Source organism: Physeter macrocephalus, chromosome 4, assembly GCF_002837175.3.
Source record: "Physeter macrocephalus isolate SW-GA chromosome 4, ASM283717v5, whole genome shotgun sequence".
Taxonomy (NCBI): Eukaryota; Metazoa; Chordata; class Mammalia; order Artiodactyla; family Physeteridae; genus Physeter; species Physeter macrocephalus.
This window is the reverse complement of record NC_041217.1, coordinates 71,809,703-71,825,316: the sequence shown is the minus strand read 5'-3', so window position 1 is coordinate 71,825,316 and position 15,614 is coordinate 71,809,703. Positions and strand designations below refer to the sequence as shown.

General features: G+C 51.4%; 2 protein-coding genes across 2 annotated transcripts; both read right to left on the bottom strand.

Moving 5' to 3' along the window:
- Nucleotides 1–1,111: 1,111 nt before the first annotated feature.
- On the bottom strand, nucleotides 1,112–4,282 carry NAXE (NAD(P)HX epimerase). The gene is made up of 6 exons (XM_007110350.3): nucleotides 4,048–4,282; nucleotides 3,792–3,900; nucleotides 3,537–3,647; nucleotides 3,340–3,453; nucleotides 1,842–1,989; nucleotides 1,112–1,520 (listed from the first exon to the last, which is right to left on the bottom strand). The coding sequence occupies exons 1-6, from the start codon at nucleotides 4,227–4,229 to the stop codon at nucleotides 1,318–1,320; spliced, it is 867 nt and encodes a 288-aa protein (XP_007110412.1). The 5' UTR covers nucleotides 4,230–4,282; the 3' UTR covers nucleotides 1,112–1,317.
- A 3,884-nt stretch (nucleotides 4,283–8,166) lies between these two features.
- TTC24 (tetratricopeptide repeat domain 24) lies at nucleotides 8,167–13,819 on the bottom strand. Its single transcript, XM_007110409.2, has 10 exons — nucleotides 13,114–13,819; nucleotides 12,720–12,923; nucleotides 11,763–11,891; nucleotides 11,498–11,610; nucleotides 11,044–11,142; nucleotides 9,906–10,003; nucleotides 9,649–9,749; nucleotides 8,889–8,985; nucleotides 8,565–8,720; nucleotides 8,167–8,463 (listed from the first exon to the last, which is right to left on the bottom strand). The coding sequence occupies exons 1-10, from the start codon at nucleotides 13,817–13,819 to the stop codon at nucleotides 8,382–8,384; spliced, it is 1,785 nt and encodes a 594-aa protein (XP_007110471.1). The 3' UTR covers nucleotides 8,167–8,381.
- Between the last annotated feature and the right edge of the window lie 1,795 nt (nucleotides 13,820–15,614).

The window sequence follows — 15,614 nt, the reverse complement described above, 5'->3', positions numbered from 1 at the left end:
GGCATGAGGAAGAAGAGACCACAGGAACAAGTGGGCTTGGGGAATTGAAAAACAGAGAACAAACTGATCAGTCCCTCAGGAAAAGGAAGAAGAAGAGGAGGCAGCATGAGGAAGAAGACTTGAACATGGAGGAAGCTGTTATAGATGGTGGGACCAGAGAAGCAGAAAGCAGATCATGCAGTGATCGGAAAAGTAGGAGAAGCAAGAAGAAAAGACAGCGGCATCAGGAGGAGAAGGATGTGTTGCATGTAAGGGATGAAGGAGATGAGGAAGATGGCAGGACTAGGACAGCAGAGAGCAAGGCATACACTGGCTCAAGTGGCAGAGGTAAGAAGAGGCAGAAGCAACCAGAGGAGGAAAGACCTGGAGTCCACACTGACCAGCGAGCAAAAAAGAAGAAACAGAAGAAGAGAAACTGAAGGCCAGGTCAAGATGCAGCCCGATCGATTCCTCTTCAGGAGTTGAAGCCTCAGGGACCTGAGTTGGTGCAGGTCTTGTGTACCCTCTCAGTGAGGAGTCCCTCCCAAGGAGGAAACAGCTCTGGAACAGTAGTCTGCTGAGAGGAGAGCGGTAGTGCCGTGTCTGACTTGACGGAGCAGGCACATTCCCCCTTACAGCATCTAACCCAGAGATGGTGAACTCAAGCACCTGCAGGGACCGGGCAGCTAAGGGACAAGGATGCTGGGGGCTGTGGGAACGGGAATGCAGACAGCCTCTGAAGGGGCATCTTGGCTAAAAGAAGCTGAAAATGTAGACCTATGGGAAATGTACTGATTTTTTAATTTTGTGAAGGCTAAGAAAGACATGCAAATTCAGCCCATAGGTTGCCAGTTTCTAACTATACCAAATTGAATAAACATCAGCTTGATCTCCTAGCCTATGTATAAGTCCTGACCATCATCTCCATTCTCAGCCTGAGAAGGTCCTGAATACAAGTTAGTTTCCTTGGAGGCCTCTGAAGAAATTCCTTCTGTTAACTTCCTGTAGTTTTGCTATGCTGTTAAGTGGAAGGAGAAAGTTTAGAGAACCTCACCCAGCTCCCTGTCTGCATCCCTGATAAGAATTGTGTGTGTGTAAAGGACAGCACACCTCACTTGCGAGCCTTTTTTAGCATCTGAAAGTGAATTGTCATTGCCCCCAAATATCATAGCAACCCCTCTTGCATATTGTTCCCCCAGAGAGAGGGCACCACATCTCCAGTGTTGCTCTCTGGCTCCTGCCATCTCTTAACCTTTATTGCCAGAAGAGCTCCCAGGACTCCACAGTTCTGGGAGAGAGGAACTAAATCTATTGGGAAGAATGCCCGCCCACCTTCCCTCACTGCAGACGATAGACACACTCGGTGTCAGGGTAGGGTGGCAGGTTCAGCTGGTACTTCTTTTCCAGAGCAGGAGGCACGAAACGACCCCCCAGGTAGTGGTAGCGACCAGTAAACTGGGTTGCAGACTTTTTGGGTGCTGTCAGGGAGATGAGCAAGTCTGGCTGGATCCCTCCAGAGTTTCCCTTCTCCACATCCCATCCTGAAAAGAAGGTGGTATTCAGAAAGAGCGGAAAAGACCAGATGTCCAGTCCCCTTCCACACCTTGCTCTACTCTAGTCCTAAAAGAGTGGGAAGCCCCCTGGGTCCCCACCTGAGGAAATTGTGTCCATGTACTCCTGGGCTCTGGTCTCTGACAGTCACTGTAAAGGGCATTCCTGAACTCTTTGCTCCCCAGCCCTACTCTGGCTGTGGTATGCGCCTCTACACTTGGTCTGAACCTTGAGTCAAGAACCAGGACTCTTAGTACCTACCTCAAGGCAGGGCAGGGCCCCAATCCCCCCAACCTCCTTGGACCCGGCACCTGAGGGAATGTCGATGCTGGCAATGGGCACAGTGAGTCCACTCAGGACACTCAGGATGCTGCGGAATGGCTCCCGAACATCACCCTTGAAGCTGAAGCCAAAGATGGCATCCACCACCAGCTCATATAGTTCATCAATCAGCATGGGCTGTGGTAGAGCAGAAAAAGGAAAGGATGTCAGAGCCCCCAGCTGCACAAAGAACCCTTAGCAGGAAAGAGCTGTCCTTTGTACCCACAGACCATTCACATAGGCACAAATATAATTTTATCTCATTCAGATGGCATTCTGAGGCCTAGAGTTAAGGCAAGTGGGTCACTGATTGAGGCCAAGCTGAGTCCAGTCACATTTTCTGTTCTGAGTGCCTGCCAACCATTGGGGAGGCTACAGTGTAGGACAGCATGAGACTTGGAGCCAGGAGGGACAGGTTCTGGTCTTGGCTCTGCCACAATCTGGTTCTGTGACTTTGGACAAATCACTTCCCTTCTCTGGCATCTCAGTCTCTTCATCTGTAAAATGTGTTAAGGAATTTTAAAAAGAAGTTCTCAAGTTTCCCACTCCTAAATCCAAGATCTGAAACATCTGAAGAAAGGGTTTAGGATGAGGCAGTCACTTCAGCTCCCAAGAGATGCAGATGGGGCTTCCCTGGTGGTGCAGTGGTTGAGAGTCCGCCTGCCGATGCAGGGGACACGGGTTCGTGCCCCGGTCCGGGAAGATCCCACATGACGCGGAGCGGCTGGGCCCGTGAGCCATGGCCGCTGAGCCTGCGTGTCTGGAGCCTGTGCTCCGCAACGGGAGAGACCACAACAGTGAGAGGCCCGCGTACCGCAAAAAAAAAAAAAAAAAAAGAGAGATGCAGATGATGTGTTTACTGCAAGCTAGGCGAAGAGGAACTGGCTGCAGAGTTACAGGAGTGGGGCTTCCCTGGTGGCGCAGTGGTTAAGAATCCTCCTGCCAGTGCAGGGGGCACGGGTCCGATCCCTGGTCCGGGAAGACCCCCACACTACGCGGAGCAACTAAGCCCGTACCCCACAACTACTGAGCCTGCGCTCTAGAGTCCATGAGCCACAATTACTGAAGCCCGCGCGCCTAGAACCCGTGGTCTGCAACAAGAGAAGCCCGCGCACCGCAACGCACAGTAGCCCCCGCTCGCCGCAACTAGAGAAAGGCCGCGCGCCGCAAAGAAGACCCAATGCAGCCAAAAATAAATGAATAAATTAATTAATTTTTTAAAAGTGACCAGAGGAAATTAAGGGGAAATGAAGCTGTAGAGAAGGTAGTGTTGGGAACTCATGGAGCACGCCTTATGGAGAAGGCTCTTACACCACTTGCATTCAGATAGCATGCTTTAGGCATCTTCTGTGTCAGGCACTATCCCTGCCTTCTAAGAGTTAATCCTCTAGAGAGGAAGATAAGCAAATGAGCTCAGCCTGGAAAGGTGAGGGAAGAGCAGAACACAGGCAGCAGTATTGAGGAGGGCAGTGAACTGGAACCACCTACCTCTGGGGGCATTTCATCAAGGAAAGGGATGTCCATTTTCTGGCACTGGGTCACCAGTGCAGTGAAGAGTGGCTTGTTAGGCCTTTTAGGATAATAGATGGTTGGCTGGTAGCCCTATGAGGAAAGGAAAGGGGTGATTCAAGCCCAGGTCCTGGAAACCTCATACTCTCCCCGACAGCCCTTCCCCACATACTCACAAAGAGTTTGAGGTGTCGAGCACAGACCAGGCCATCTCCTCCATTATTCCCGGGGCCACAGATGACCAGGACAGTAGGGGGGCTCCTGGACAAGGACGTGGGGGGATATGCCTGAAGGCAGAGTCAAAGGGGATTCAGAAAGGCTTTGGGCAGTGACAGCCCAGTCTCGGCCTGGCCGTCCCTCCCACTTCATTGTGCCTAGGCCAGGCGGCTTGCACAGTGACTGCCCCTTAGGTGGAGAGTTGTGCCACTGACCTTGGCAATGGCTGTGGCACAGCTCAGCCCGGCCAGCTCCATAAGTTGGTCCACGCTGAACTGGTACTCGTTAAACAGCTCCTGGTCCACGGCCTGGGCCTCCTCCTGGCTGAGGAAACCCACAGCCTGAGTCCCCGCCCCTCAGGTGTTCCGTCGTGCAGGCGGTGCGGCCCAGGTCCCGCCCCTGGGGGGGGGGGGGCTTCCACCCAAGTCCCGCTCCCCGCGTGCCCGCCCAGCGAGCACGTGCCCGTCCAACCTCAGGTACTTCACTGCTGAGCTCGCCATGACCTCTGAGTTCCCCCGGCCACCCGAGATCAGACGCTGCGGCCCCCACCAGCTGGCTCCTGCGCGACAGGCGCCGGCCTGGACTCTGAGGAGCGATAGGCGGGAGCCCGCAACCAGCAGCCCGAGCCCCAGGAGCGACCGCAGCCCGAACATTCAGCTCTCACAGCGCACGCCCCCGGCCCGGCCCGGCCCCGGCGCATGCGCGGCCCCCGCTTCGCCCCGCCCCCGAGAGGCCGGGGCCGCGCGCACGCCTGACGGAAGCTGTCCTGGGGCTGGCGGGACTGGTAGTGGGACTCCGCCGCTCCTCCGCGCGTTGGTGTGTGCGCCAGCGCCCCGGGTGCCCTCCCGCCCCGGCCACACCTCGTCCGGGCGCCTTGTCTAGATGCCAGCCCTTCGCGGGAGCATTTTCATATTGCCTAACAGATGACCCGAAGTGCTTTGCTTCCAACCTCCCTTTGATAATAATTTTTGGTTTTCGTAGCTCTTTGAGGAAGCTGTATAGCATAGCAGTTAGCCCGGGTTCTTCCCCTACCACTTAGTGGCTGAGTGAACTTGGCTCTCCAGGTTTCAGTCTCCTGTCTATAAAATATGGATACGAGTACATACTTCATCGGGTGGTAATCCATACAAAGCCGTCGACAGCGCCTGGTACATAGGGCTCAAGAAATTAATGTTCTTATTCACACTGCTAAGCATTTCATATAACTTAGGACCCCTCTCCCCACCAAATTAGCTTCCCCTATCTGTTTACCAGGATAGCACGCTGTACTTCCCTAATCATACATAATACTTATCCCTCTTTATCGGGTAATAGTTGTGGAAATAGAAAATTATAAACCTTCAATAGGTTGAGTATGCCAAGATTAAAAATGTAGTTGAAACCCTAGACTCCAGGTCACGATAATATTTCAAGAAAAACCTGGAGAGGAAGAGTAAACTTGTAACCCAAGAGCTTTTAAGAATGCAAACACACTCCTGCTGGGTTAAGAGAGAAGTTTGGGGAATAACAGACCAGTTACATTAAGGCACTAAGATAAGGATAATTATCCAGGTGGAATGAAGGTCTTGGGTTTTTGTGTTTTTCTGTTTTTTCCGTTTTCCATTATGGTTTATTACAGGATTGAAGGTCTTGTTTTTATGCTAGTATATTCTTTTTCTGTATCGTGAATTCCATTCCCGGCTAGTTCACTGAGAAAACAAGAACCCCTCCTTTTAACTACTCCTCTGATAGTCTCCTTTTTAATTATAAGAGGTTTAACATCTCTTATGGGTTGTACCCTTGGCCTTCATCTATATTTGTTTTACATGTTTGTTGTGGGAAATTGAATGTATCAGACTGTGATTGTGGTGGAAAATTGTTTTTGTTAGACTTTGTTTGTGGTTTACTCATTGAGTTTACTCATCTAAATTGAAATGTAGGGTTTACATTACAATCGGATAATCTTATCCAATACCTCATTAACTTTGTTTTATAACTTCACCGGTGTATAAGTAGTTTCACTTTTATATATTAGTCAAGACTCCCTACAGGCCTACTTGAGAAAATTAATTTGGTAATTCTGAAGATTCATTTCTAAAACACAATGTGAAGCATGCTTCTTTGACATAGATAACATTTTGAGTTTATGTGCCCAGTGCTGACCTGAATCATCTCATTTCATCCTCACAACAACTCTGTTATTATCCCCATTTTACAGATGAGAAAACTGAGGCTCAAAGATGTTGAATGACATGTCCAATGATACAGTGATAGCTGTCAGTGGAGCTAGGATCCAAGCAGCTTGACCTAGAGTATGCAGTCTTTTTTTTTTAAGGGCTGCCGTGTATGCAGTGCTCTTCAGTGTTTTTATTTTTATTTATTTTTTTTAATTAATGAACTTATTTATTTTTGGCTGCGTTGGGTCTTCGTTGCTGCGCGTGGGCTTTCTCTAGTTGCGGCGAGCGGGGACTACTCTTTGTTGCGGTGCACGGGCTTCTCATTGCATTGGCTTCTCTTGTTGCAGAGCATGGGCTCTAGGTGCATGGGCTTCAGTAGTTGTGGCGCATGGGCTCAGTAGTTGTGGCTCGTGGGCTCTAGAGCACAGGCTCAGTAGTTGTGGCGCACAGGCTTAGTTGTTCGGCGGCAGGCATGTGGGATCTTCCCGGACCAGGGCTCTAACCCGTGTCTTCTGCATTGGCAGGCGGATTCTTAACCACTGCACCACCAGGGAAGCCCCTAAAGTATGTAGTCTTAAGCGTTATTCTATGCTGAAATGCCTCTCCAAATGCAGAGCTATGTAACTAAAGGGTTGTCAATTGCTGACTTCATTCTGATGAGACGTAACTATAAAATTATGACACACACACTCAGAATTTATGAAACAGCCAAATGAGGGCTATCCTCAGGAAGGCAGTGCCCAAGTGCCCTAGTCCACCTTTCAGATTTTGGAGTTTTCTTTGGGAAATGCCTTTGAAACCAGTTCAAGAAGGGCATGTGGATTGAGCACCTGCTGAGTTCCAGATGCTTTACATATATTATCTAATTTAATCCTGTCCATCCTATGATGTATTTTTATCCTCATGTTAGAGATGAGAAATTGAGTAGCAGAGAGAAGTCAAGTAATTTTCCTAAGATAATATAGCTATGAAATGGTAGAGCCAATGATGGTTGATATTGGGTTGGCCTGACCCAGTAGCAATACTCTCGTGTGGCAGATGCTGCTACTTGTCCCTCAAAATCCATTCTTCTCTATTTAAAGGCAATGTTATATTGGTTTTTGTTACAGTCAGTGAATCCGCATCCCAATCAAGACATCTTGAATGCCTGACAAGATAATAAGCTCCATTTAGATAAGGAAGATTAACAGCTGTGTCCCCTGCACCTAGTTCTGTGCCTGGAACATAGTAGGTCCTCTACAAATATTTTAATGCATCCTCAAAAGTTCATTGTGAAGTAATTCACAGTACAATACATGCTCTTATCTGACATGACTGGAAGTAGATGATTTTATTTCAACTTAAAACAAAAAATACAGGGAATTCACCAGCGGTCCAGTGGTTAGGACTCCACGCTTTCCCTGCCGAGGGCCAGGGTTCAATCCCTGGTGGGGGAACTAAGATCCCACAAGCCGCATGGCATGGCCAAAAAAAACCATTCATTTGCCATCTGTCAAAGTGTGACCAGAGTCTTGTCTTTGAGGATAGGGCCAAAGATTGTAGTTCTCCATCTTCTTTATCTCATAAACTTCACCACTTACATATCACCTGCAATTTGCAGTTTGTGTCCTTAAGGTGGAAAAAAATTAATTGTATATTTGAAGCAAACTGAGTGTAAAATTCATCTAGATTTTTATGCTTTTCCCCCAATTTGTAATTGTCTCTCTGCTTATATCTAATTCAACAGCAGTTTTTAAGGTGACTCACCTGAATCATGTCTTCTAAGGATTCAACTTAGTTTTCATAGAAACTGCTTGTTTTCACACTCTTAGTTTATCAATTTAATTAAATTACAAATTACAATAACACAACTGGAATAAACACATTTGGTATCAAACACAACCAACTCGGTAAGCAATGGCTTAACTGGGGGAGTAGAACTGACTGCACAGCATTCTAGAAGGTACTCACTGCCTAGGCTTGAATCGCAGCTTCCCTTACTAGTTGTGTGACCTGAGTGGCAAACCAGTTAACTTTTGTGCCTTGTTTTCCTTATCTGTGAAAGGGGATTCATCTGCTGTGAGGATTAAAGGAGAAGACACTTGTGAAGCACTTAGAACAGTGTGTGGCATGTGCTAAGTGATCAGTGTTACATAATACTGTTGTTGCAGCTGCTGGCAGCAGTTTTGCTACAGGCCTGAGGGGCCTGCATCCAGGATCTGCTATGTTTCTTGGAGGAAGAGGAATGCATCCATTGGTTGGTTAAGGCGTATCTTCTGTAGCATTAGATCACCATTTCCCATGTGAGAAAATGGAGTCGGTGACTCCAAAGCCTCTTAACCAAGATGTCATAGTTTTAAGAACTGGCAAGGGCCTTCGCAATTGTGAGGTTTGAATCCAGAAGGAAAGGGGGGAAATTCACCATCCGTTTTCCATTTTTCTTTTGCTTATTGAGTCCAAAAATCCCAATGAGGAGCACACAGACCGCCTCAGTGCTGAGACTGCAAAGCCCTTGTCCAGCCTGCTCCGGAGCCCACTTTCTGACATTGTATTCTGTGTCCATACAGTGCTCATTGGGAATGACTGGGAAGGGGCTCAGCCCCAGAAGCCCCTGAAGTGTGTATGTTGAGGAGGTACTGCAGGGGCCATGCTGTGGCTAGCAGGGGAGGGTCACATGATCATGCAGAAGCCAGACTCAGTGGATCTCCTCTGAGGGTTCCTGCTGGGGGTTTCCCTGGGCTGTTTGGATGACCTGAAGGAGGCAGAGAGAGGCTTGCCAATGGGAGTGACTAGGGAGCGAACAGAAGGCAGCTTGCCCTGGCTCCCGTTTCTGTTACCCTCTCTGACCCTTACCTCTGCTCGCAGGCTCCAGGGCAGGAGGGAGTAGGCTTAAGCCGCCTGTCCCCCAGTTCAGCAGAACTCTCCCTTTCGCTGAGGCCTACACTCAGGCTGTGCAGGAGGCAGGGGACACCCTGGGCCTCCAGAGCCGGGTGAGGGTTGTTCAGATTGCTAAAGGGCAAAGACAAAGAGGCTCAAAGCACCATATCCCTAAGCACCAGACCACATCTTCCCCCAACTTTAACAGTGATCATATTCCGTTAAAGTCATCCAAAGCCACACCCTCTCCTACTTCTTTTATCCATTCTCCAGGCCTCTTCCCTTCCCCCAGGGACCCACCTCTTGCTGTGGGGGCCGTTGGTGACCAGAAGGCCAGGGTTCTCCATTCTGAGGGGGCCTTGGCCTCCAAATGAGAGATGGGCCCTGGGTCTTGGACCTGAATGGAGAGAACCAAACACATTCATCACAGGCCTCTCTGCACCAAGAACCATCATGGTGGAAACGAGACATCTTTGGGAGAAGAACAAGGAAGGTGGGTGTCAGGGGATGTATTGGTCACTGTACACAGAGGAGACACCTGTACAGGGCAGGTGCTTGGCAAACCTGGGCCGACTAAAGTTGGGGATGATTCACCAGTGTCACTGATGCCTGGAAGAAAACACGCTGAAAAGAAGACATCAGTGAATTCAAGTCACCAAGTAGCAAGGAACTCTGTCCTCAGAGTGCCAAGCCTTTGGGGGAAGAGACTAGTAAACAGTAAGCTAAGGTAAGAAAAGCATCCAGTGCCTGGCATGTAGTAGGTGTGAAAGCCTTGGTGCCCTAAGATACAAAGTTCTAGATGTTAGGAAAGCCTCGGAAGCAGGGAGGAAGAGGCGATATTCAGGAAAGGGTTTAGGGGAAACGGGCCAGGGCCTTGAGAGACAAGCAGAAAGTGGGGAGGGCTGGTCCTGGGGTTGGGAATATAATGTGGGTAGGGGGCGGCCTCAGTATCAGACCTGAGGCAGGGAAATGACCGAGTGGGGCGTGGGGATAAAGGAAATGAGAGTCTCCCATTTGGGGGAAGGCGATGCACAGCTGGAAACAGCCTACTTAGACTCACGCTCCAGTCTTGGTGCCCAAGACGTCATGAGAACATTCGCCAACTCTTCCTCTTTCCCCTCGTGGCCCTCCTCTAACTCATCTTCCCACCTATCGGAAGATCTGTAGGGGCAGGGAACAGGGGGCAGAGTGGCACTCCGGCCAGATCCCCTCCTCCCCAGATCCCACCGGCCACTGCCAGGCTATGACACCTCCCAACACCCTCCAGAGGCCATACCCACACCTGAATCTCTGTTCCTGCCTGCCCTACTCACTCACCTGTGCCGCACTCCTGCTGTGCCTTTTCCCACCCTGGCTGGGGTCCCCACCACGGGGCAGGCCCCACCTGGAGCCTGGGGCCCCCCTGGAGCTGAGGTCTGGGAATGAAGGGGAGTAAAAGGAATCAGTTTGAGAAAAATGGCCATCCCAGCTGTGGCTGTGGTGTGCATGTATGTTCTCTCCACACACAATGGCCCCAGAGGGACAGAGAAGTGCTAGAGACAGCTGGGCTGTGCCTTGTGTCTGAGGATGAAATTACAGGGCAAGGCCCTTTGTTGTGTTAAGGTCCCTGCTAGTAACTCTCAAGTTAGAACTCGGGCTCATGGACTATCAGAACTGGCCAGAGCTTAATGACCACCTCATCCTGCCTGGGGCCTCCGGGAGAAAGTCACACAAAGTCGGTGGCCAACTTCAGATGGAACCCAGGTCTTCTGACCCCCAATCCAGTCCTCTGCCTATACCAGGCTAATTTAATTTTACTTGCAAATTATAAATATGGTGTCCTAGTCTTTCAAATAAGAAAGAACATAAAACCTAGAAAATAAATATAACAAATAGTAAAGTATAATTTCAATTCCTGGCGTAGGAGGTTGCCTGAGAAATCTCAGAGTGTCAGGGAGGAGGCGGCTGGAGAGACACTGACCTGTTGAGAGAGGCTGGGAGGTAGCGAGAAGGGGAGGAGGAGTCAGAGAAGGAAGGGCACGGCTAGAGACCCACAGAGAAATGCGCCCTAGCGAAGGAGGGAGGGGAGAGAGGAACGTCCTTGGAGCACTGCTTCCATCCTGTGGCCCTTTGGGGAACTGCAGCCAAGGACAAACCTTTCCACCTGCTCACCGGTTTGGCTCAGTATCTTTAAAGGCACCCCTTGGCTTTCACTCACTGAGCTAGTTACCACTCAGCCAAGGCCCTGGCACAACCCTAGTGTTGGAGACATGCCAGAATCCCCCACCCACCTCCCCACCCCCAGGTGGCCTCTGGAAAGCGATATATGTCCCATATGCAGGCCCCAGGGCAGATGAACACAGATGAGCAGCCAAGTGCAGCAGCAGCCCTGAGGACAGCAGCTCTGCTCACCACCACCCCTTTCTCTGGGTAACCTCTCCCCACCCCCTGCTCCTTGTCTCAGGTGTCATCTCACCAGGGTGTGGGTCGGGAGCAGCCCACCCCGGGCCAAGTGGGTCCTTATGGCGTCTGTCAACTTGGCCACCAGCCGCTCTCGCACAGAATCTGGCTCCTTCTGGGGAGAGAGTGGATAATGGGGTAATGGAGGAAGCCTGGGCTTTGTGGTCCTCTGGGGATCGGGGAAGAAAGAAACAGGAAAGGGGGAGCGAAGGGGACTTTGTCTCCCCTCTTTTCTAGTCCATCCCCATGGCTTTACCAGGGTCCTGCCACCGCCTGCCCAGAATTGTGGACAGAGATGGACTCTTCCTCTCAATAGTGTCCCAGGACCTAGCACACAATGTGCTCAGTGCACGTTGGACGAGTGAATGAATGGTGGGGAGAAGGCAGGAATGTCAGCCAGAGAAAGGATAGCAGGAGAGCAGCTGGAGGGATATTGGGGAAGAGTTAGATTCCGGGATGGAGGGTCTCACCTGACACCGGGCCAGCGCTTCCTTATAGTACTTCAAAGCCTGGTCATGCTGCCCCAGTCTGGCTGCAGCAGCCCCCAGACCCTCACAGGCCTGCCATTGCCCCTTCACGTCCCCTAGGGAAGACAGCCTGAGAGGTCCTCCCACAGCTCCCTACCCCTCCAGAGGTACTCCCCACCCCCAGTCCCCCTATCTGCCTCCCCACCAGCCCCAAGGATCCTCAGCCTTTGTCCCACCCCAAGCCACCTGCAAACCCCCTCATGCTCACCAGTGTCCCGGGCAGCCTGCAGAGCATGTAGATAGTTGTCTCTGGCAGCCTTGTGGTCTCCCAGCTGGCTCAGTGCAAATGCCAGGCTTCCAAAGCTCCGGCCCTGCTCCCACCGCTGCCCCACAGAGCCTGGTGACAGAGCCCACCCCATATTAAGAGAGGACTTTGGCTGCTGGGGCATCAGGACCCTACCCCCAAAGACAAAGGGAGGGTTGTCAGGAGTCTTTGTGCTGAACCCTGGCACACCTCCAGATGCACCACAGAGGCCTGAACGCTTGAAACCCAGCCTCTCCTCAGTCCTGAGCTTTGGCCTGAATGCCTCCCCCATGCTAGTTTGAGCCACGTATAAATCCAGGGAGTCAGGCAAGGCACGTATTAATAGCTCCATTTTTTTTTTTTTTTTTTTTTTTTTTTTTTGTGGTATGCGGGCCTCCCTCTGTTGTGGCCTCTCCGGACGCGCAGGCTCAGCGGCCATGGCCCACGGGCCCAGCCGCTCCGCGGCACGTGGGATCCCCCCAGACCGGGGCGCGAACCCGGTTCCCCTGCATCGGCAGGCGGACGCGCAACCACTGCGCCACCAGGGAAGCCCTAATAGCTCCATTTTTATACATGTAGAACCTGAAGCTCAGAAAGCAAAAATGACTCGCTAAATGTCACACAATCATTTAGAGGAAGCACTGGCTCCACTTTCAGGCCTCCTCTACCAGCCAGGGCTCTTCCCTCTCTGCCCATTGTTGCCTTCCCAACCCCATGCCTCAGCCTCTGGGCCCATGACCCTCTGTTCCGTCTGGCTATCACATCTCCTGCACCCCTTGCACACCCTCACTCCCCTGTTCTGGACTTCCCAGTCCCATACTTAGTTCTAAACGTCCATCTACTCTTCAGCCTCCAGGCCCCAGCTGGAACCCCTTCTTATTCCCTTGGCCCCAATCCCATTCCCCAGCCCCTGGCACCCACCGTGCGTGTCGGCAGCCTTCTGGTGAAACTCCCGGGCTTCCTGATAGTTGCCGAGGGCATTGTGGGCCATCCCAAGGTTTCTTAGCACCGTGGCCTCCTCTCCTGGCCCCCGGCACAGGGGCAGGGCTTGCCGGAAGGCCTCTGCTGCTAGCGGGAACAGCTGGAGCTGGGAATAGCCCAGGCCTAGGTCGTTATAGAGTCGCCCTAGAAGGCATGGCCAAGGTCAGTGGTAGCCAGGTCAGATGCAGCTGAAGCTGTACTGCTGCAGCCTCTGTCCCACTCTCCCAAGGTTCCCCCAGCCCTCAGAAATGCCTCTGCTTCCACCCCATTTCTCAGAGTATCACCAAGTCTTAATCTCCCCAGATCCCACACCTTCTCTGCCCAAAGGCCTCACCCAGCAGTCCTCGCTCAGTGCTCCTCTCAGCAAGCCTCCGGCTCTCCTCCAGCACCTGCACCACATCACCCACCCCATGCTGCCCGCTCTTCAGCATACAGCCCGCTGCAGCCCCCAGTGCCAGGGCTGCAGCCCCGGGCTGCCCTGCTTGGGCATAGGCCCGGCTCGCTTCCTGCAGGCAGTGGGCTGCTAGCTCAGGTTGTCCCAGAGCCTGGTAGCAGGCTCCCATTTTTGCCTGGGCTTGCCCATGGTCACCTAGTGGCTGGTAGTGGCCCAGGGCCTTGTGATACCAGGCCAAAGCCTGAGGCAGGTCGCCCAGGGCGTGGTAAGCCAAAGCCACGTTGAAACACTGGTCGCCATGACACCCGCCCTGGACTGTCTCTTGAGGTTGAGCTCGTAGGAGCAGCTCAAGCCCTCTGGCTGGGTCCCCAGTCTCCACGTAGGCAGCCCCCAGGTTGAAGGCACAGGCCCGGAGAACAGGGGTATCCCTGGTTTGTGGTGACTTGGAAGCCAGGAGGAAGGCCCTCTGGAAGCTGGTCAAGGCCTCGTGATTCTGACCAGCCAAAAGGGCCCTGTGGCCAGCCCTGGTGAGGGCTTGGATGCTGGCCTCTTGCCGTGGCCACTTTCTTTTCTTCTTTTTCTTCTTGGAGCTTGAAGGCGAGGGCGAGGGCTCTTGCGGGGTATCCTCAGTGTTGAGGGAAGACATAGTGCTGACAATAGGGAGCAGAGGGGTCAGTATGTCATCCTTGGCTTCCTCTATCCCTTGGCTTCCCACTATCCCTCTAGGCAATTCAGCTCTACCTCTGCCCTGGTGTGACCCTCAGGGTTTCAAGGATTTCTCTCTACCATCTCACTTTGCTTCATCTAACCCTTTGAACACCATATTAACTCTCACTCTAATGTCCAGCCTAGTTTTTCGTCCTCCAAGACTCACTTCAAGCTTCCTTCAGAAAGCCCCTCCCCTCAACCAACTGGGTCCCTCTGCTGTACTCCCATAGCACCTTATGTCCTTTATGGCATTTATCACACTGGGTTTAGGGTTATTAACTTTCTTGTCTATCTCCCCTACTAGATTTGGAGCAACTTGAAGGGTCTGGCACATAGTAGATTCTCAATATATGCTTATTGAATGAGATGAAAAAGTTTTATAGATCATTAGATTATTAGTACTATATATATAGATTTTGCCACAATAAAAAAGGTTTATTGAATGAATAAATGAATGGATGAACGAACAGAGCACATACAGGGCCTCTTCTCCACCATCTCCTTCACCCTGTGCCTCCAAAGACATCCACTCATATCTAGGTTCTCCTGTTGTCTAATCTCAAGATATAGTTCAAGTCAGCTCACCAAACAGTGAGCTCCTGCTGTGTGCCGGGAGCCACACAAGGCACTGGTGGCACAAAGCTGCATAGGCCATGGAATTGGCAAGGAGCCAACTTCCAGGAGCGGGGCTACTGTCTCTGTATTAACTGCTTACTCCCTATCTCAAGGGGAACCTCTTCCTCCCCTACCTCCTTGGCTTTCTGTCTGCTTGCTAGTTTCAGTCCCCCAACATCCTGCTCTGGTCTCCAGGGCACTCTTAAAACCCAAATACATTTCTCTCATCAGCGTGTGTTTCCCATTAGTATCTCTCCCCCAGAAAGGCAAAGCCTTTTCATGAACTCTCCTCCCAAGAGACAGGAAAAGGAGTGGAAAAGATCCAGTAGCTGAGCTCTCAGCCCCTCCCATTTGCTTCTTCTTCTCCCCTTTTTTTTTTTCTTTAGGAGAAGCAGGCAGAGGTGATACATTTTCTTTTTAAAGAAACTCCCCCTGCTCCTAAGAACAGCCAGGAATCCTGTCTCTTTGAGGCCCGCATTCCTGAGGCATTCCTGGCTGCCCCCACCAGGTCTTGGGGCCCCAGACATAAAACGCCTTACCTCCTTCGATCTTCTCTGTAGCTGGCTTTCCGGAATGGTCCCTCAGGCTAGGGTTACCTCCCTTATCTCTTAGCTCAGAGCCCCTGGGGTTCCCAGACAACCAGGTACCGCCCTCCACTCCTAGGGAATTCTTTGATTGACAGCTCAAATGCCCTATCTTAGTGCTGAACCCTGCTGGTGCTTAGGCACAGATACCTGGATTCCATTGCCCTTCCTGCCCCACCTCTCCCCACCCTTGCAGACACACACATCAATCCTTCACTTCAGGCAAGAATCAAAGCATCGAGAGCTTGTTACTAGTCACAGCTTCAAAGATCATCTATCTCATTCCTTCATTTCACAGAGGAAGGGACCTCAGAAGAGCAGATGTAACTTGCCTGAGGTCACAGAGCAATCCTGTAGCTGGGATTAGAGCCCAGGTTTTCTGATTCTGGGCTAACTAGCCTAAGTTCCCTTCCACTAACTGTGATTGCGAGCTTTAATGATTGAGAGCTTTAATGAGGCTTGGGTTGTACCAGAAGTGAACCCTTTCACACATACACACACGAACACACACACACTCTTATACACTGTGCTTCT